General features: G+C 37.4%; 1 protein-coding gene across 1 annotated transcript in view; it reads right to left on the bottom strand.

Annotated features, from left to right (window-relative positions):
• Window positions 1-20,391, bottom strand: part of RBM44 (RNA binding motif protein 44) — a 22,301-nt gene extending 1,910 nt beyond the window's left edge. Inside the window, exons 1-14 of the mRNA XM_005863714.2 lie at window positions 20,319-20,391; window positions 17,660-19,263; window positions 17,321-17,379; window positions 15,293-15,469; window positions 14,648-14,831; window positions 14,531-14,553; window positions 14,329-14,413; window positions 12,396-12,510; window positions 11,168-11,296; window positions 8,259-8,338; window positions 8,076-8,146; window positions 6,946-7,234; window positions 2,022-2,170; window positions 1,741-1,882 (exon numbers count right to left, since the gene is read on the bottom strand). Of these exons, the coding sequence (XP_005863776.1) occupies window positions 1,759-1,882; window positions 2,022-2,170; window positions 6,946-7,234; window positions 8,076-8,146; window positions 8,259-8,338; window positions 11,168-11,296; window positions 12,396-12,510; window positions 14,329-14,413; window positions 14,531-14,553; window positions 14,648-14,831; window positions 15,293-15,469; window positions 17,321-17,379; window positions 17,660-19,263; window positions 20,319-20,391 (3,162 nt within the window). The 3' untranslated portion in view covers window positions 1,741-1,758. The remainder of the gene's footprint in view (window positions 1-1,740; window positions 1,883-2,021; window positions 2,171-6,945; window positions 7,235-8,075; window positions 8,147-8,258; window positions 8,339-11,167; window positions 11,297-12,395; window positions 12,511-14,328; window positions 14,414-14,530; window positions 14,554-14,647; window positions 14,832-15,292; window positions 15,470-17,320; window positions 17,380-17,659; window positions 19,264-20,318) is intronic.
• Between the last annotated feature and the right edge of the window lie 787 nt (window positions 20,392-21,178).

Genomic DNA, 21,178 nt, shown 5'->3' with positions numbered 1-21,178 from the left:
GAAAACTGCAAAGATGCCTCACCCTCTTCCCTGAATAGGGACTGGAGGCCTGGACGGGCACTTTGGGGGCTGGCCCTGCCTGCCCCCCCCCGCCCCCAACGCAGCAGGGAGCTGGGATACACCTCCCAGCCAGTGCTGCCAGCAGGCTTCTCACCTGAGGCTGCTGAGACAGCGGCTTAAATGAGCTTCATGAGTGAGGGCCTGGTGTTGGTTGGGGCCCCCTGCCTTGCAGTGCTGTCTCCTGTTTCCACTGTGCATGCTGGAATGGGGGGCTCTCTTTCTGGGGCGCCTGTGCATTTTCACACTTGTTAATAGCTCCTGGCTACCAAAGGCCCCCACAAATGCTAATTGGGTTTAATTGCTGGGGTAATTCATGATTCTACTGAAAAACTGACATTCTGTCGGTGAACTTTATGTATAAATAGATAGTAAGTCAAAGGGACAGAGAACTCACAGTGAAACCTGGGAAGAGCTTGGGGTGGGAGGCCCAACATAATTTTTTACATGCTTTTCAAAATTGTTCTTTTAAAGTAATTACCCCGAAGATTACATGCCTTTGTACTTAACTGGTACATGTGTGGAAAAGAGAGGTAACACAGTGGGCCTGAGACTGCTGTGTCCTCAGAAAGACCTGCTTGCAAGGTTGGCCACTGGCTGGTGTCTAGGAACTTGGATTTGAAGAGGGCTCCCATTGATCCCAGAAGGGAGTGGCCTACTATGCCAGCACTGTATAAGCAACGTGGTTTATACTGAACAGTTACTTTCCTTCTCAGAGTCTAGAACTTTGGTACGTGCTAAGGCTTAGCAGCTAAGCAGTGGGTACCTATGTTACCAGCCCCCAATAAAAACACTGAGCACTGAGTCTTTAGTGAGCTTTCCTGGTGGACCTTCCATGTGTGCTGTCCTAACTCACTACTGGAGGAAATAAGCACATCTTGTGTGACTCCACTGGGAAAGAATTCTTGGAAGCTTGTGCCTGGTTTTCTCCAGACATTACCCTATGAACCCTTCCCCCTTTATGTATTTAGCTTTGTATCTTTCATGGTCATAAATCATAGCCATGAGTATAACTATGTATTGAATAATGTGAGTTCTCCTAGTGAATCACTGAGCCTAGTGGGTGGTACAGGGGACTCCCCAATAGCCATGCAAGTGAGCAGATCCTGCAATCTCAGTCAAACCTCCAGATGACTGAAGCCTAGACCAGCATCATGACTGCAACATCAGGAGCGTCCCTACACTAAAACCACCCAGCCACACCGTTTCTGAATCCTGATTTGCAAACAATGAGATGTTAAACATTAAGTCACTGAACTTTGGGGTAACTGGTTTTGCATTAATAATGCTAATACATGAAAGAAAAAAAAATAATGCTAATACAGTCTATTTTTTATTTTATAATATTATTTAAAAAATAATATTCGCCCTGACCGGTTTGGCTCAGTGGATAGAGCGTCGGCCTGCAGACTGAAGGGTCCCGGGTTCGATTCCGGTCAAGGGCATGTACCTTGGTTGCGGGCACATCCCCAGTGGGGGGCGTGCAGGAGGCAGCTGATTGATGTTTCTCTCTCATCGATGTTTCTAACTCTCTATCCCTCTCCCTTCTTCTCTGTAAAAAATCAATAAAATATATTTAAAAAATAAATAAATAAAAAATAATATTCTTTTCATTTGGAAAAATGAAATCAGTAACTTAAAATTTGAAGTAATGGTTAAATATAAAAGATATAATTGACTTACCTTTTGCTTCTTTTATTTCTAACTGGAAGCAGAGTTTTTCAAAACAGACGAAGTCATATCCACAATAGTATTAATAGATAAGCCATTCAGAAAACCTTTATGATTTATTCGTACTTCCTGAAGAGCATCTATAATATGGTCTCTGTGTAAAAGGAAAACATACCTGAGCAGTTGTCCTTTCCAAAGCATCTGTGCATTCCAAATACAGCTAAGTTATTGAAATAAACTACATACTTACATTCAAATTTTACAGCCAGTTAAAATATAATTGTGGTCATTACCTGCTAACGTCTGGATGTAGTTCAGCAAGTCTCTTCATGATCTTGGTAAAGCTACGCAGGTTCAATGTATTTGGAGGTATGAATCGAATAGGTGTATCAGGTAATAATTTAGTAGATTCAATCTGTTTACAATTCTTCTTCTTGACACCCTAAATAAGCATTTTAAAAGTTTCTTACAATCAGTAACCGTTACATAGAGACAATCCAGATTACTTAATTAAAACAAAATTTAAAATTTCAATAATAGTAAAATTAAAACAGTAATGATAATAATAATTACAAATTGTAAAATCAAAAATTTTAAGAAACTTACTTTGATTTGGGATTATTTATACCAAGTAGATTTCCTTGAGCTGTGCTCAGGGCCATGTATTAAAAAAATGGCAAACACATTTTTTTATAGCAGTGATCAAGTATTTGAAGTTATGTCTAAACCAGTCTTTCTCGAATGGGATTCCTCATCTGAGCCACAGAACACAGATCTATTTTCTCAACTTTCCTAAAGATAGGATATAACTAGTTCCCAATAGCTAGGAGAGAGGCTAATTCATTATATATAATGGCTATCTATCTTAGGCTTAGGGCATGAAGGCTTAATTCTTTTACCCAACCTGACAGAGGAAAACTGGTCTGCATGATAGTTATAAATAATCTACATCTTGTTTACTAAATGTTTAATGAGCATAAACTATATGCCCAGAATGTACCACATGCAGGGAAAGGGGAGGGGGGCAGAAAAGGCCAGGGAAGAAAACTAGTGATATAAAATGGAACCCTCTCCACTTATGGATCTTATAATCCAACTGAAGAGACAAAATTAAAATAATTAATTACTATTAACCAGGCAAGTATGCTATACATTGTATGAAACCACTGTAAATCCCAAGTTCAACAAAGGAAGAGCTGTGACTTTAAAGCCCAGATGAAAAATCAGGACAAGATATGTGAAATATTAAATGTCATCTCAGATATTTTACTTCTTTGCTATTGCCTTATCTCCTTCACTAGATTCAAGCTCTACAAGAACACAGATTTTTGTCTGTTTTGTTCACTGCTGCTTTCCCAGGGTCTAGTACAGTGTACACAGTTGGCATGTCGTAACTGTTAGTTAAATAAATAAATGTTTGGGATACAGCAGTTTAAGTGATAGTTGAAACCACAGGGAGGATGAGAGTTCCATGAAAGAGCCAAATTACTGGTAAACAACGACAGCTACTATTTATTGCGCATATTTGCCATGCCAGGCACAGTCCTAAAAATTTTCTGTATTAAAGTCATTTAAACCTCACAGTATCTGTGAAGTAGAAACTATTATCCCCATGTTAAGATAAGAAAGCTCAGGCCCAGCTGGTGTAGCTCAGTGGTTCAGTGTCGACCTATGAACCAGGAGGTCACAGTTCAATTCCCGGTCAGTACATGTGCCTATGCTGCAGACTGGATCCCAGTGGGGGGCATATAGAAGGGAGCCAATCAATGATTCTCTCTCATCATTGATATTTCTATCTCTCTCCCTTTCCCTTCATCTCTGAAATCAATAAAAATATATTTTAAAAAAAGACAAGGAAGCTCAGACACAAAGTTGATGTAACTTGCTCAATCATATGATGAGTAGGGGGCAGAGCCAGGTTATGAATGTGTTGTTGTTAATCATCACTATCCTGCCTCTCATTGTATATAATATTTCCTAAATGAATAAATGTTGAGAATCCAAGAAAAAGAAGGGTGACAAGAAATTGCTGGGAAGGTAAGAGAACTTGAGAGTATAGTTTAACAAGCTGGTAATAGAAACTTCTCTACCCACATACTCTAAGATAACATACTCCTACCCTGGCCCATGGTGCCTTATTTCTACCACATAACTTTCCCTCTACCAACTCCATGGCCACTGCCCCAGCTGACTGAAGCAAGAGTGCATCACCTGAAATGATGAACACAAAAATCACAGGCTGGGTCAGGCAGATTCCCTGTCTAAAGAATGAGGAATTGAAACATAGAGCAAATTAATCAATCAAATAATAGAAGCTCAAACTGAATAATACTGCAGAGTTAACATTAAGCAAAATAAAGTCAAATGGAGGAAAAGTCATGATCAGACAGAGAAAGCCAATGTGCAGAGGAATGGAACATACAGGGTTGTAAAGGCAAGAAACCATATCTACTACATGAGGACGGGAAAAGCCACAGTTCCCAAATTTCCAGTTCAGGTCCCCATGCAGCCCAACTGTACTTTGTTTATTCTTTCTTACTGTGGACTGAGGTTATGTACCAAAAAAACACATCTTACACATGAAGTGTCACCTGGTTGGTGTGGCTCAGTTGTTGAGTGTTGACTCATGAACCAGGAGGTCACGGTTCAATTCCCAGTCAGAGCACATGCCCGGGTTTGGGGCTCAATTCCCAGTGGGGAGTATGCAGGAGGCAGTCAATCAATGATTCTCTCTCATCACTGATGTTTCTATCTCTCTCTCCCTTCCTCTCTCTGCAATCAATAAAAACATATAAAATATTTTTTAAAAAAACTTGAGTGTCACTGAGATGAAAAAAAAAATGACTTTTGAGAAAGGGATAATCAAGAGTCAAAGAGGCTTGCCCGGCCAGTGTGACTCAATAGTTGGGCATCGACCTATGAACCAGGAGGTCACTGATTCCCGGTCAGGGCACATGCCCAGGTTACGGGTTGGATTCCCAGTGTGGGGCATGTAGGAGGCAGCCAATTAATGATTTTCTCCCATCAATGATGTTTCTATCTCTCTCTCTCTCTCTGTTCCTCTCTGAAATCAATAAAAGTATATTGTTTAAAAAAAGAGTCAAAGAGGCTAGGTCAGGGGTGGGCAAACTTTTTGACTCGAGGGCCACAATGGGTTCTTAAACTGGACCGGAGGGCCGGAACAAAAGCATGGATGGAGTGTTTGTGTGAACTAATATAAATTCAAAGTAAACATCATTACATAAAAGGGTACGGTCTTTTTTTTTTTTTAGTTTTATTCATTTCAAACGGGCCGGATCCGGCCCACGGGCCGTAGTTTGCCCCCAGCTGGGCTAGGTGGTCAAAAAAAAAAAAAAAAGGTCGATGGGGGGGAAAGACCAATAAAAAGGTCACTAGTGAGAACGAAAAAAGCAGTTAAAATAAAATTTTAGAGACAAAAATTTGGGAAGTTTGGCAGTAAAAACACAGGGCAAATAGGAAGGGTAACTTCAAAAGAATGTAAAGTCAAGTGAAAATCTTGCCAGGATAGGAAGAGTTCTAGATGACTCTAAGTAGCAAGAAAAGTCTGCATGAAGAAATGGAATCACTAATAGTACAGAAAAGAATTGGGGTAACTCCAAGAATGGAGTTATAGAAAGGATGGAATAAAGGACATAATTAGAAGAGATGCCTTTGTCTTATCCAACAAGTATTTCTTTCATCCACTTACTAAAAAGGGATCTGCTCTGATCTATAGACTCAATATAATCTCAGTAAAAATCAAAGTAGGAGTTTTTGGTAGATACTGACAAGTTGAATTATGAAATTTATACAGAAAGTCAGAGACTAGAATAGGCAAAACAATTTTGAAAATGAACAAAGCTGGAAGACTCATTCTACTTGATATCAAGGCTTACAATAAAGCTACAATCATCAACATAGTGTAGTATTGGTGAATATAGATAAACAGATCCACAGAAGAGAACAGTTAGTCTAGAAACAGACCCATACAAGTATGATCAATTGATTTTTAATAAAAGTGTAAAGATAATTCAGTGGAGATAGGATAGTCTTTTTCAACAGTGATGCTAGAACACTTCCATACGTAAAACAAAAACAAAGAAAAAAATGACCTCAATTCGTATCTTACACATTACATAAAAATTCACTCAAAATCTTTATAAGATGGGTTTCTTAGATCCGACACTAAAAGCACGTTAATAAAGAAAAAAAAAACAGATAAATGGTACTTCATCAAAATTAAAAACTATTGTTCTGATAAAAATACTATTAAACAAATGAAAAGACAAAGTATAGAAAGTACTTGCAAATCACATATCAAGCTGATAAAGAATTTATATTCAGAACATAAAAAACTCTCAGAACTCAGTAATAAGAAAATAAACAACCCAATAAAAAAGGTCAAAATATGAGCAGGAACTGGTGCTACAACACAACATACATCTATCTCAAATGCACTAAGGTAAGTGGAAGAAGCCAAACTAATAAGGCCACATACTATTCCATTGGTATGGCATTCTGGAAAAGGTAAAAACATAGCAAGAAGAAAAAGAGAGGAGCACAAGAGAGTGTTTTGGAATGGACTATTCTGTATCTTGACTATCTTGTTTGGTGTCTGTACAAATGCAACAGACATGTAACCACATGTCTATATGCATTTGTGCAAACACACAGACACCAAACAAAGTAGGTTTTACTGTATGTAAAATAAAATAAAAAAACGATGGAATGCCTAAGTGATGCCAGGCATTTTGCTAAAGTCAGATGAAGAGAAACAAAGAAATCAAGACACTGTATATAAACTACTTGTTTGGGAGAAACTTCCCATGTGGTGTTTAAAGATGAGGGCATATGTAATTAAATGACTACATTATATGGTTTTAAGAAGTATGAGATAAGGATGTGTTAAAAAGAATGATGTAGTATGGTCCACAAATAAAGAGATAAAATACTGCAAAGCACTGGCAATGAACCTAGTTAAAGTTAAAGGGAAACGAGTTTTTCTGTAGCTAGGTCTGCAAAGATCTACGTTTTCCCTCAGGAGAACTAGAGTCGTATAAAAGCAGGTTAGGGTGGATCCACAGTTAAAAATCATTCAGATTGACTTTCTCATTCCCATTTTAAGATTGATAGTTTTAGAGTCATTTGTTCTACACAGCTACTTCAAGGTGGCACACACACAAAGACCATTTAAAGGAGCTAACCAGGAAAACTAACCTCTTGGTCAAAATGGAAAAATTCACTGTCTTGCTTGGATCCCAGCGGCCTTGGCCTAGTTCTGGGCAATCTAGGAGCAGAGGAAGCTGAGCTGATGTCTTTATTGGTGCTTTTCTCCAAACTATTCAAACTAATTCTCCTTCCACTTTTGGAGGAAAGTGGCGATGTACATTCTCCAGGACTTTTAACAAGTCGCACATTTACTGGTTTCCCATTTATTTCTATCCCATTCATTTCTTTCGCAGCAGACTTTGCATCATTGTTTTTTTTTAAAGCAAGAGATGCATATCTAAAATATAAAAATAGAAAAGCACATGTCTTTAGTGACTCCATGTAAGACAAAATTAAACACCTATTTTTAATAAATTTCAACCTCGACTACAAATAGGATCCTTTCTTAATTGATAAAGTTTTAATGTCTGAAATGAACAGCTATCATGTTTAGTGATAAAACAGTAAAGGTATTTCCACTGAGCTCTTGGCATTAGTATTTGATACTTTTGAATGTTATGGCAATGTCACAAAACAGAAAGTGGCAACATACATATATATGGTTATATGCATATGGTAAAGTTATCTACCTAAAAATAGAATATAAAAATATCGACAAAGAATTATAATAAAAATAATAAAGGTACAGTTTTCTGAGCACCTGCTACATGCCATGCTTTATACTTGCTGCTTTACTTAACTAAAAACAGTTTCAGAGCAATGAAGGTACTGGAGTTACTATTCTTACTTTATAAAGAGCCTGGGGTACAGAAAGATTAATTTGTCCAAATTTATGCAGCAAGTATTGATGGAGCTGGGAACTAAACCCAGCCACAGAGCTGTGGAGCCCATTCTCTTGACTAAAGCACTCCACTGCCACTGTGAAACAAGATCAAGTGCACAAATCCAGTAACTGCTACGTGTCAGTAGTAACAAGGTGAAGAGTACCATGAAAAAGACCTGATGAAGGGCAGCACCAGTTAATGATTGCAGCTGCTTGTCCACGTGTGTCCCTTTACTGGAGTCAGGGAAGCTCTACTAGAATGGCCCTATCACCACCTGGTTAATGTCTAGTACAGAGCCTCTGGCACACAGCAGACACATAACAAATGCACACTTATTGAATTTAGAAAATATACCTGTAATTAGAAGAATCATAAATTGAAATTTCAGAAACTTGATATTTTTTAAAATGAGACCTTAAATCAGCCTAAAAGAAGAGAAATAAAAGTTTGTGAAAGGTAGAAAACAACAATAAATAATCAAAATATGAACACCTAACAAATCTGAAAATAAAGCTCAAAAAATAAATCCTAGCATACCTCAGATACTGAAGGGCAGAGACCGCCAACATGTACCAAATAACCTTTATCTCTTTGTAAGGGTTCAGCATTCTTAATTTCTGCTTATAGAAAAACATAACACAAAACAGAAGATAACCATTATTATGTCGATATTTTTAAGTGAAAAGTGTTACTTTATTTTTTTCCTAGAGGCCCAGTGCACGGATTCATGCACCGGTGGGGGGTCACTCGCCCTGGCCTGCAGGGATTGGGCCAAAACTGGCTCTCCGACATCCCCCGAGGGGTCCTGGATTGTGAGAGGGCGGTTCTCAGGTATTGATGACGCACCCTGGAATCGGGCTCCCTCCTCTCTGGTTCCGGGTGCGTTACCTGAGAACTGCAGCTGCCAAGTCACCCCAGCTCGGCAGCTCCTGCGTTGAGCGCCTGTTCCCTGGTGGTCAGTGCACATCATAGCTACTGGTTGGCCGGTCGCTTAGGCTTTTATATATATAAATTATCATAACACTTATTATAAAGTCATAATTTAAAAAAAAAGACATAATTAGCAAATATCTGCACTAGACTGAAGACCAAGAGCCTGGAGAAAAGTTTTAACATTTCTGGGCATTAATCATATCATCTTAAAAATAAAGGGATTGGATTCATTGATATTAAAGTCTCTTGTAGCTCAAAAATGGATCAATAAGTTAACAGTAATTAATTACACCATAATGAAGACAGTGTCTTCACTTGTCTATGCTCAGAGAAGTGCTAAGACATGGAATGCACACAGGATCCTAGTCCACCCTAATGCTGGCCAGGGCTTTCCTGACTCATATGACTTTGCTGGGGAAAACCACACCAAGAAAACATTTAAATCAGACAATATCAACAGCTGGTATGTAGCTGTGGTAATAGTAATGGCACATAAGAATGGGGGGAGGTCAAAGAACTTGCTTTAGATAGCACTATTTTAGAAATCACAAATACTAGGATTATAGATTACTCAAAAGTCCTGGACTGCATTTTCAGTCTGTACTTTTAAGAGAACCTGGTCTGAAATAAAAAAAAGGATTCACTGAATTGAGATTTTTTTCAAGCTACTACCAAAACCTATACCTGGCACATAGAGAGGTACACAATAAATATCTGTTGAATGAATTCTTTTTTTTTTAAAATATATTTTATTGATTTTTTACAGAGAGGAAGGGAGAGAGACAGAGAGTCAGAAACATCGATGAGAGAGAAACACCAATCAGCTGCCTCCTGCACATCTCCTACTGGGGATGTGCCCGCAACCCAGGTACATGCCCTTGACCGGAATCGAACCTGGGACCTTTCAGTCCGCAGGCCAACGCTTTATCCACTGAGCCAAACCGGTTTCGGCAGTTGAATGAATTCTTAAAGTAGTTTTTATTTATATGTTTTATAATTTTTATAATGGGATAATTACAATTTTTATTTTCATTATATAATAAGAATCTAACCCTTACTGAGTGCTTCCCCTATCCAGGCACTATGCCAAGCATTTTCTATGTGTCATCTCATGTAATGTTCTAACCACCCTGTGAGGTACAACTGTTATCATTTCCATTTTCTAGATGAGGTTACTGAAGTCTTAGGAGTTTAGGTCACAAATCTAGTCAGTGGTGGTGCTAGAATTCAGGTAGAATTCTTCCTCTCTAGGCAATAATACCTACTCTTCTTCATTAATTTAACTTGATAATTTCTTTGGTTTATAATGTGCTGTATAGAGAAAATAGTGAAACTAATTATTTACCTTTATAATTTATATTTTTACATTAGGGTGAGAAGGGAGCACAATAGAAAAGGTAAGTGAATAGAAATCAGGAGACGTACATCATACCCATCACCTCCCCTTGTACTAGTGTAATATAATATATCTACTAAGTACCCCAGGGGCACTCAGGATAGGCAGTGAACAAAGCATAAACAATTCTTGGCCTCACGTGTGAGTGTGGGAAGGCAGTCAATATATTAAGTAAAAAAAATACACAGTATGTGGTTAGTAATATGGAGAAAAATGCAAGGAAAAAAGTAATTACAATAAAACTAGATTATATAATGTCATTTATTTAAAACTATATATGTGTATTAAATATATGCATAAAATACATGAAAGAATGGTAAAGAATATTAATAGTGATTATTATAGGTTGGAGACACTTCAGGTAATTTAAATTTTCTCATACTTAAAAAATTTTTTTACTTATTGATTTTTTGAGAGAGAAAGATTGATTTGTTGTTCCACTTATTGATACATTCCTTGGTTGATTTTTCTTTTAATCCTCACCACAAGGTATTTTTTCCATTGCCTTTTTTTTTTTAGAGAGAGTGGAAGGGATGGAAGAGGAAGGGAAGAGGGAGGAGAGTGGGAGTGGGGGAGGGAGAGAGAGAGAAACATTGATGTGAGAGACAAATTGATTGGTTGCCTCCCACACACATCCCAACAGGGGCTGGGAATTGAACCTGCAACCGAGGTACATGCCCTAGATCAGAAATCAAACCCTTGACCCATCAGTTCATGAGCTGATGCTCCAACCACTGAGCAACGCTGGCCAGGGCGGATTTAAGCTTTTAGCAGTTTTCTGAAAGAGAAATGACCTCCAAATGGCTAATTTTCTCATTTTTTATATTTATAAAGAAAATCCACAAACTGAAATAAAATTTTAAAACAGCTTAGTCCCCCCCAATAACAGAAGACAGTAAGTACTATTTTAAAAATGAGCCAGGTTAACTTGTATGGATATATGCATGGCCCATGGACACAGACAATGGGTTGGTGAAGGCCTGGGGAGGTGCGGGTGGGCTGGAGGGGGTTAATGGGGGGAAAAAGGGGACATATATAATACTTTCAACAATAAAGATTAAATAAATAAATAAATAGAGCTAGGGTAGGATTTCTTAGAAAACTGTTAAGAACCAACCTGATGTAAAGTTTGGATCCCATTTGTCGTGTTCTATTTGATTTTCTTGTATTCCTGAGCAGTCAACTCCTGTCAGGCTCTCTTTAGCATCAAACCAGTCTTCACTTGTTTCTTGATAATGTTTGGGATCTGAGAGATTGAACACAAGTAGCTATGAATAATGTAGGCTTGCCTTCTGAGAAGTTACCTAAAAGCTTCTCAGAATAAATCAGCATGATGACAATTACTAGTTTTAAGTATAAAAATAAATTATTAGCAAAATAGGAGAACCAAGCATAAAGATTCTCTGAGAAGGGCCCTGGCTGGGTGGCTCGGGTGGTTGGAGCATTGTCCTATACGCCAAAAGGTCGTGAGTTCGATTCCCAGTCAGCGCACATACCCAGGTTTCCGGTTCAATCCCTGGTTGAGGTGTGTACGGGGGCCACAGATTGATGTTTCTCTCTCTCTCTCTCCCTCCCTCTAGAATCAAAGGAAGCATGTCCTCAGGTGAGGATGGGGGTGGAGCTGATTCTTTGAGAAGGGATTTTCAGCAGTCCTTAAATAAAAAGTACTTTTCAGTCTGAGTGATTTGCTTCCCAGTTTTCCTTTAATTAACACCAACCTCTAGTCTTGTTTTTCAGATTTTTAAATTATTCTTTATTAAAGAGATTTGTATCATCTCTCTACACAGACTAACAACAAATGTCTTTACAAAGATATTAAACAGTACGGCAGCTCTTTATTTCTTTAAAAATTGAATTAGTGATCTTTTTGGAATGATCATCTTTTTTCATAGAAAACAAAATGAAAAATATTACACAATTTGCAGAAATACAAATTGGACAGAAGAATTTTTAGATTGTAAGACATGAACCAGGAGAATAAAAGTCTGTATTATTATTTGCCATTATCAGATACTAGAGGCCCGATACACAAAATTTGTGCAAGGGGCTCAGCCTCCGCCACGGCGGACGCCTCTGCCTCGGCCCCTGCCGCCGTGGCCTTATCCGGAAGGTTGTCTGGAAGGACGTCCGGTCTAATTAGCATATTACACTTTTATTATTATAGATAGTATTAAGTAACCTTAAAGATGCCAAGTACATGCAAAAAGAACAAACCATTCATAATCAGAATGATGCCATTCAGTCAATTAAGAATATTTATTTTGATTTAATGAATGGGCACTAGGGACATTTTAAAGCTTATTTTTTTCTGGCAATGACACAAGACAATACATTTTTATACTGACCTTTATCATCAAGTTTCAGCTGACTAAAGTATCCATCTATATCACCATTTTTTAAATCATCTTCCTTGGGTGATGTACCTTGTTTAGGATGACTATTGTCAGATAATAAAGACACCTGAGGATTAAAATAATAAAAGCAATGAAAGTAAGTAAGGATTAATAGTTATGGTGCTCTTACTATGCGGTGGCACTATTCACTGGCCTTAGCCCTCACAACAATGAAGGCTCTGAGAGCAAAATCATTCTCCACTCACATTTGCAGGTGAGCAAACGGAACGTCATACAGTTCATGAGAATTAGGATTTGAATGACCCTAGTCTGTGTATAGTGACTATATGCTAACACTACCATTATTTAGCAAAGTGTGGCATACATACTCTTAAAGTAATTCAGATGATTTTTGAAGGTATACATATAAGTACTTTCCATATTAACATTTAAATTATGTATTTAATATGGCTTATATCTATGGGAAGTAATGTTTCTTTCCCAAATATAATAGTAAATAAGTTACTCTTTACATAAGTTTATTTAAAAAGGAGAACTGTTTAAAGAAGAACACAAAGCAAGTAATATTACAGGCAATATATGGCTATGGAAAATTGTGAAGATGGTACATAAGTAACTAAAATTTAGACACACTATACTACACTGGCTTTCAGGTATAACCTGTTAATTTAATGAGACAGATATTAAAATATGATTACAACTTAAAATATTGTTTTATTGCCCAGTTGGTGTGGCTCAGTGGCTGAGCATCGACCCATGACCAAGAGTTCACAGATTGGAGTTCAGGAGCTCAATTCCCAGTCAGGGCACATGCCCTGTTTTCTGGCTCAACCCCCAGTAGGGGCCTTGCAGGAGGCAGCTGATCAATGTTTCGATCTCTCTATCCCTCTATAAAATCAAAAAACATTTTTTAAAGATACTGTTTTACAGCCAAAGCTTAGATCATAAAAATTATGTCTATCTACATCTTGTAGTTTTAAAAATAATGTATTGTTCTTCCCCAAATGAGGTTATACCACTGCTACCATTACAATGATGAAACACAACCTCTCTAGAACATTTTATATCATGAAATAAACAAGTTAAGTAAACTACATAAGAAATGTGAGAATATCCAAATCTGTTTTTAGATCTGTTAATTCTTTGTGTATAATAGGGTCGAGTACAACGGTGGAATAAATTGCTAAAGTAATTTACTTTTAATCACTTATGTTAATAGAAAGAAATGTAAACCAATTAAGTATCCACTTTTGGCTTGAGAATGCATCTTCTTATATAAGACTACCCATATAATATAACCTCAGGGTTAAAACCAAAGTCAGAAAGTAAAAATAAACATCAGCTATCCTACCCCACTGCCTCACTTGATAATGGAATCTAATTTATGATTCTACAGCACTTCACAATTTGTGGAGTGAAGAAAATTTCCTTGGGACCAAGAGAGGTCAAGAAAACCTACGAAAAGCATATTAAAATTATATCCATCATGTCAATAAAGGAAGAATTAAAATTTTGCCCTGTCTAAAATGAATGACATTATTTTGCTCTACCTCAAGAAACAAATTCTCTAAGATATTAGTTTTTATCACACTGGGTCAACATGATGGTGGGCATAAGTCATGGTTTGCTTGAGACAGTCCAGGTTTGTATCTCGCCATATGAACATCACTACGTTTCATCCTCAAATCTCCTGGTATAAAGATACATTATATGGTCATCGTCTCAACATATACTGTTGACATCTGTTTGATTAGGACATATGTTCCTTCTAATTAGTTATATCCTTCAAATAGCAGTACACAAAGTAAGCCAGTTAAATGAAAAGAAGGATGTGAGAACTTCTGCAAATTATAGTTTACTTCACTTAAGCCATAAGATCACAGATTTATACTGATGAACTAAAAAACAAAACAAAAAATCTCACTTGAGAGAGTGTCTTTTTCAGGCTTGAAGACACATCAACATCACATGTACTTTGATTATCTAGTTCAGAATCTGCTCCTGAAAAGCTAAACAGATAAACATTTCATTAAAGATTTGTCAATGTCTTAAATAAGGACCAAAATAGAAAACTTAAAATTAACTAAATTAAGCAATTTTTAAGATCAAATTAAACCTTAACTTACACATGTGATTCTTTTTTCATTAGCTGGAAAGATATAAAAGGGAAGAAAAATCTTTTAGTTGAAAATCTTTTGTCTAAAGAAAGTAAAAATTGTATTCCTAAGACATAAAATACATACCCTGGAAGCAAAAGTAGAGAAGGTAGATAATAGTTTTGATTCTACTGACAGAGGGGGCAGCTCTTCCAGTGGAATGCCCTTGTTTACTTTTTCTTTCAAGCTTACATATTTAACTTTTAAGTCTCCCAAAACAGACAGTAGTGCTGATCCTAGTTCCTTTTTAGTAGAATTAGTTGACAAATTCCTGTTCAAAAGTTAAGTTCACAAAACTGATTTAGGCTGAAGTCATCCATTTAACACTAATATTATATAATATACTTAGTTCTAATTCTATCAGATCTTTAAAGTATTTTCTTTTAAATGTTTAATAAAACAACATGAACCACAGAAGATAAAATAGAAGCAGTACCAGCAATCCCCATTATATAAGCCAGAGAGAATGTGATGGAATGTCTTGCGAAAACCCTGCAACTTACTTCGTCCATACTTGGACTTCATAAGAAACATCAAATCTATCTTTTTACTGGATTCATCATCCCAACATGCACTGTTGTCTCTTCATGAAATTCAAGTGTACTATATTTTAAAATCTAGTTACAATCTACTCCTGCTTTTGCCCTTCAAAAATGAAACTAAAGAAATTTTCTAGAATTTAAAGCTAGTGATAAATTTCTAAAATGACACAGATTTAAATTTAACAATCACCTATTTAATCCTTCCCTATTTTCCATGACAAGTTTGTAGATATCACTACAATGGCGATGACACAGCTGATAGTGAATATTTAAAAGGTGCAACTCTGCTTTGATGGCTCTCTGCATTGTTTTCTGACAGCACTTTGATGGCAAATTCTTCTCCAACTCTTTCCAAAGTTGAGGTTCCCTTTAAAATAAAAGACTAGGTTAGGTAAGATGTCCAATATTTTTCTGTTAATGACGTGCCTCTAGAAACAGTTTTTAAGTTCTTACATTTCCCTGTCAAGTTTAAATCAATTTCTACCAGACATGGAAAGGCTACAGGAATACATTACAACCACGGAAAGCAGAAATGTCAAGAGTCAAAGCTAAATATATTCTTTCTAGAACTCAAGGAAATAAATAATTCCCACATTCAAAATTTCTTTTATGAAAAAGAATTCCGAAGTAAAGTACTGACTTTAACCAGAATCAATAGGTTTTTCAACCTAAATCAAGCCTTGGCCAACATTTTAAAGTTATAAGCATTCTAGATGGAAACCGTTCTTAAATGTGTTACCTTTTTAATAGAAAACAGACATAGCAGACTTTTTTCTTAATAATTGTCATTATTATAAGCAAATATTTTGTGTTATTTTATCAAAAAGCCCCAAAGCACTACATTTTCTGAATGATAACAGTTCTTGCTACTAGTTGCCATTCCTAACTTTTCTCAATACTGCTGTGTCAGGAAACCAACTCTGTTATTTAATTTTATAGGATTGAATACCGAATTAAACTCAGAAGAATGAAGTAAAAAGTGAATGACTTCAGAGCATGAAAACTAACTTGGCTTCTCAGAGACTACCCTTTTTCCCTATCCCCACCTCCTAGTTCACCATAGTGTTCTGAATTCTAAGGGTATCTAATAAGTACAAAGTAAATTATACAATGAATTAAAATCAAGATTAAAGCATCCAAGTGAACATAGCTATTTCCTTCTTCATATATATAACATTTTCCAAAGGTGCTATTTTATTTTGCTCTATAGGGGATCAAATGAAAGAAAATTGAGTAACTAAATCAGTATGGATTTGGGTTGAATAAAGAGGCCATGAGTTTCTAAAGGAACTGAGACTGAAATCTCAATGAGAAAACATTCACATTCTATATTATCCTAGTATTTTTTTGTATGAAGGCAAATGGCTGGAGCAGATGATCTCTTAAGTTCCTTTAAGCTATTATTCTATACTAGAGGCCCAGTGCACAGATTCGTGCACTGGTGGGTGTCCCTAGGCCTGGCCTATGGGGATTGGGCGAAACCAGCTCTCCAATATCCCCCGAGGGGTCCCAGATTGCGAGATTGGAGAGGGCAGTTCTTGGGTGATGCACCTGAAATCGGGTTCCCTCCTCTTTGGTTCCAGGTGCATTACTTGAGAACCGCAGCTCGGCAGCTCCTGAGCGTCTGCCCCCTGGTGGTCAGTGCATGACATAGCTACCAGTCAGCCAAACAGTCGCTTTTACCCTATCCTATATAATAAAACCGTAATATGCAAATCGACTGAATGGCAGAATGACCGGTCGGTATGATGCGCACTTACCACCAGGGGTCACACGCTCAACACCGGAGCTGTCCCCTGGTGGTCAGTGCGCTCCCACAGGGGGAGCGCCACTCAGCCAGAAGCCGGGCTCATGGCTGGCGAGTGCAGCAGCGGTGGCAGGAGCCTCTTCTGACTCCATGGCAGTGTTAAGGACACCTCGGGGGATGCCCAACTGCCGGCTTAGGCCCGCTCCTCACGCTCCCCACAGGGAGCCGGCCTAAGCCGGCAGGCGGACATCCCCTGAGGGGTCCAGGATTGAGAGAGGGCGCAGGCCAGGCTGAAGGAACCTCCCCCCTCCCCCAGTGCATGAATGTCATGCACCGGGCCTCTAGTATATATATATAAAAGCCTAAGCGACTCCTATATGTATATATATATGGTTGAGTACCCTATAAAAAGCAAATTACTATTTTGATTTTTCCCCCATGTGTATCTGCAAGCTTATATATCTAACTTACCTCTCAGGATGTTCCTTTAAGTCTATAATAGCAGGTGTTTTTCTTGATTCCAGGGAATCCTGCAAGCATGATTTAAAATCATATTAGAACTATATGCCAAACAACACATGTTCTGAGGTTCCAAACTGGTAAAATGTAAAACCCAGTAACTAATGGACTTAGTGGCAACAGCAGCCACCAGAAAAGGATAGGGTTGGCAGCAATCTATCCACTTGTTCCTTTATCTAGCATTTTCTCACAAAAGCCTTAGTATTCTCTGCTAAACTTCTATTTACATTAGCACACACTGCCTCCTTATAAAGTCAAATAAAATTCTATTATTAATTATATTTGTTTTACCTTATTTAAGAAATTTCCATTAGGTTTTAAACTGTCGACTGAGAGGGATTTTCCCAACAATCCTTTTGTCACAGCCACTGGTGTATCTTCATTGTCTTGACTGTATGACCAATCTGTATTACAACCCACACTTCTTTGTTTCCCCCTTTGCCATTCACCAGGGCGTTTTTTATTCATCATTGTTATCTCTGTGTTGCTGGATGTAGATACTACAGAAGGTCTTGTACTTGTCGCTCTGCTGTTTGTGAAACAAGCCCTGAAATCAGTGCTAACATCCACTGTCTGATTAACTGTGATTGTGCACTTAGCTGCCTCTGTTGCAAATTTGGGATGTGTTCCTTCTACACTATGAAAGCACATTTTATTTGTGGCACTGCCATTAGTAACTTTTAGGGAGCTATCTTCTTTCATTGCCTGATTATCTTTGGCTCCAATCCTTGGTGGAGTAACAGAATAATCTAGGACTGAGTTAGGAATGCTCGGCAGGCTTTTATAATGTGAATGTCCATAGGCAGAAATGACTGAATCATCACAAATAGAGGTACAGGAAGTTTGACAATCTTTAAAGGGTTGTAGTAATGTCTCTAAAGCTTTTTCCTGTGCTAATGTGCTAGGATTTTCAAGGTGTTGTAACATTTTGTTCTCAACAGTTGCATTTCCACAAAAATCTTTACTTTCAGTTACTTGAGATTTAATTTTGCCAGTATAAATGTTGGTTTTTAATGCTTGTTGAAGGTTAAAGAAACCACTCTTAGACTGAGATTCCTGGCATTCAGAAGGACTATTCCTTAGTATAATTTCATCAAATACTGTGTGATACATTAAACTAGTCTCTTGATCCTTACACTTTTCATGCTTTGGTTTATGATACTCTCCTAACATAACAGAATTCTGGTATTTGGAGACATGAGGTGAATCTTCTTGTCCATAATCATCAATCGAATCTAAAGAGATGCTAGAACTTTCCAATTTAATGTGATTAACTTCCAGATTGCCAGCATGTTTAATTTCATAACCTGAATTTCTTAATCCAACAACTTCCAAATTAGATATGTTTAATGTTTTTGTTTGATCAAGAGTTAAGTGGTTACTCAGATATTCTTGTTCTTCTGCACTATGATATTCCTGCTGTGAGTCTTCATCTGTATCATACTTCTGGACATCTTCAGCAGTTTCTTTACAATCATCATCTGAAATCTTGATTTTTTCTAAGTCAATAATCTTATTAAGTTTATGTTCTACAATATCAAAAAACATCTCTCTTTTCTGTATTTCAGAACCTAATTCTGAATTTGAAAGAGTAAGACTTTCATCCTTTAATTTTGACTCTGAATAAAGTACAGAGTATGTTTCATTCAAGAAAACATAGTCAATACTGTCTTCAAACTCCCTTGACTGACAGCGAGTACTCTCTATGTTAGTATCTGAACTCGCAGTAAAAGATGGCTCCAGTAAATCTACTTTGTCAATATTGCTGATTTCTTTGTCATTAGCTCTTTGTTCTAGTGCCAAGAAATCCCAGTCATCATCACTAAAAGTCACTTTGGCTTCATTACAACCACTGGAAGATGACAAATTTCCTTCCTTAGGATTAGAAGGCTCATCTGATTAAAAAAAAAGAATAAAATGTTAACTGCAGGGACATTACAGAATCTCAACAGTAAAATATAACTCAGATGTGATCTGGTCCAAGCTCTTCCCAATGTAGGAATACTTTTACATTATCCATGACAAATATCCTCCGTGGTTGTCACTATGGACTAAATTGTATCTCCCTCAAAATTTGTACAATAAAGCCTGAATTCCCATTGTGACAGTAACTGGAGATGGGGCCTTTGGGAGGTAATCAAGGCTAGATGAGGTCATGAGGATGGGTTCCTTAAGACTGGATGAGTGCCAGAGAGTTTTCTTCTCTGACTTCTGGGTTTTGTCTCTGTGGCCTTTCCTACCACATGATTATAAAAGTATTCTTCTAAAAAGAAAACAATAGCATTCTTCTATAATTTATTGTGTGTGTATACAACACAGCCCTTCTACACTATGTAGATTTTTTCTCTCTAGCATAAGGTAGGAATCTAACTTAATTTTTTCCAAAATGGATGGTTAATTATATTAATTCCTTTGCTGAATAATTCATTACTTCCATTCTGACTTAAAATAGCATTTAAAATTTTTTCTACAGTCCTTTTAATAGTTAAAACCATGTACAATCCTAAGCATATAAAGTTTAGTTATCTTGCTTTTTATGCTCTTGTCATTTCTTATTTTCTCTCCTACCATTACCAAAGAAAAAGAAATTTCAGATTTGTGTGCAGTCAAATCACATTCAACTTGGGTAGCACAGGTCAGCCTGCCCACTTTCCACTTAAGACAACTGTGCCTATCAGCAGTTCCCAAAGGCCTGGCTGGATGGAAATGCTCTCTTCTGGTTCACCTACTGTTCCCTAAATCTTCCATTTCCCTGATAGGTCCTGTATAGGCTGCCCATATTCACTAAAAATCACTGGAGTGAGGTTGCCAAGTTAAAACTTGCTGAATTTTACCACATTACTGGGAGGAAAGTTTAAAGAGTAGCAACACTGGAGTGGGAACTATCTAGCCCAATTATATTTAGCATCTCTTTCCTCCCAGAATAAAGCCAACTGGTCTGTCCCCTTACCTTTCTGGATATTTCCTCCATTATTGTGGTACTCTTTGTTAGCAGCTGTCTTTACCACTGTAGTGGCCTGCATCTCTCAAGGATGTATATACTAGAAGGGTATAAATATTGAACTATTATTGTATTCAGAATTACATTTAAAAATACTAGAAAAACAAGAATTTGACAAAGTGACAATGACAGTCAAAGATTCTAATATAATAGGGATAATAAACTAAATACCCAAGACATATTCTTTCAAAATTTCTAAGGAACATTAAAGATAAAACAATGTACTAGGCCACCAAAAAAATGTTTCCAAAACAAATTATAGACTTATTAAAAACCAATGGCATGGTATATCCATATAATCTTTCAGCAATTAAAAGGAACAAACTACTGACCCATGAAACCTTGTAGATTAATCTCAAAAATAGAAGTCAGACAAGAAGTCACATACTTTATGATTCCATATAAATGAGTGTACAGAAAAAGCAAATTTATAGAGAAAGTAGATTAGTGCCTGCCCTTTAAGGTAGGGTATAGGAAGAGGGTTAGCTGTAAATGGGCATAAGGGATCTTGAGGAATTAAAAATGTTCCAAAACATTTGATGGTTGCACCATTAAAATCACTGACTTGTACATCTGAAATAAACTATACTTCCTAAAGGTGTTTTAAAAAATTACTGACAGTAGCTCCTTGAACCCAGCTGCCACACGAGAAAGCCTAAGCTAGTCACTTGAGCTGGGCCTGGAGCTCTCAGCAGCCACCCCTGGGGTTTGTCAGGGCCAGTGCTGCTGAGCAAGGCCAGTGAAGCTCCACTCAGGTGGTGGACAGAGGCCTAGGCTGGGACAGGGAGGCAGCAGGGTGCAGTGTCTGC

Source organism: Myotis brandtii, unplaced genomic scaffold (assembly GCF_000412655.1).
Source record: "Myotis brandtii unplaced genomic scaffold, ASM41265v1 scaffold180, whole genome shotgun sequence".
Classification (NCBI taxonomy): domain Eukaryota; kingdom Metazoa; phylum Chordata; class Mammalia; order Chiroptera; family Vespertilionidae; genus Myotis; species Myotis brandtii.
Note: the sequence above shows the minus strand (reverse complement) of the source record. Positions and strands in the feature narration are given on the sequence as shown.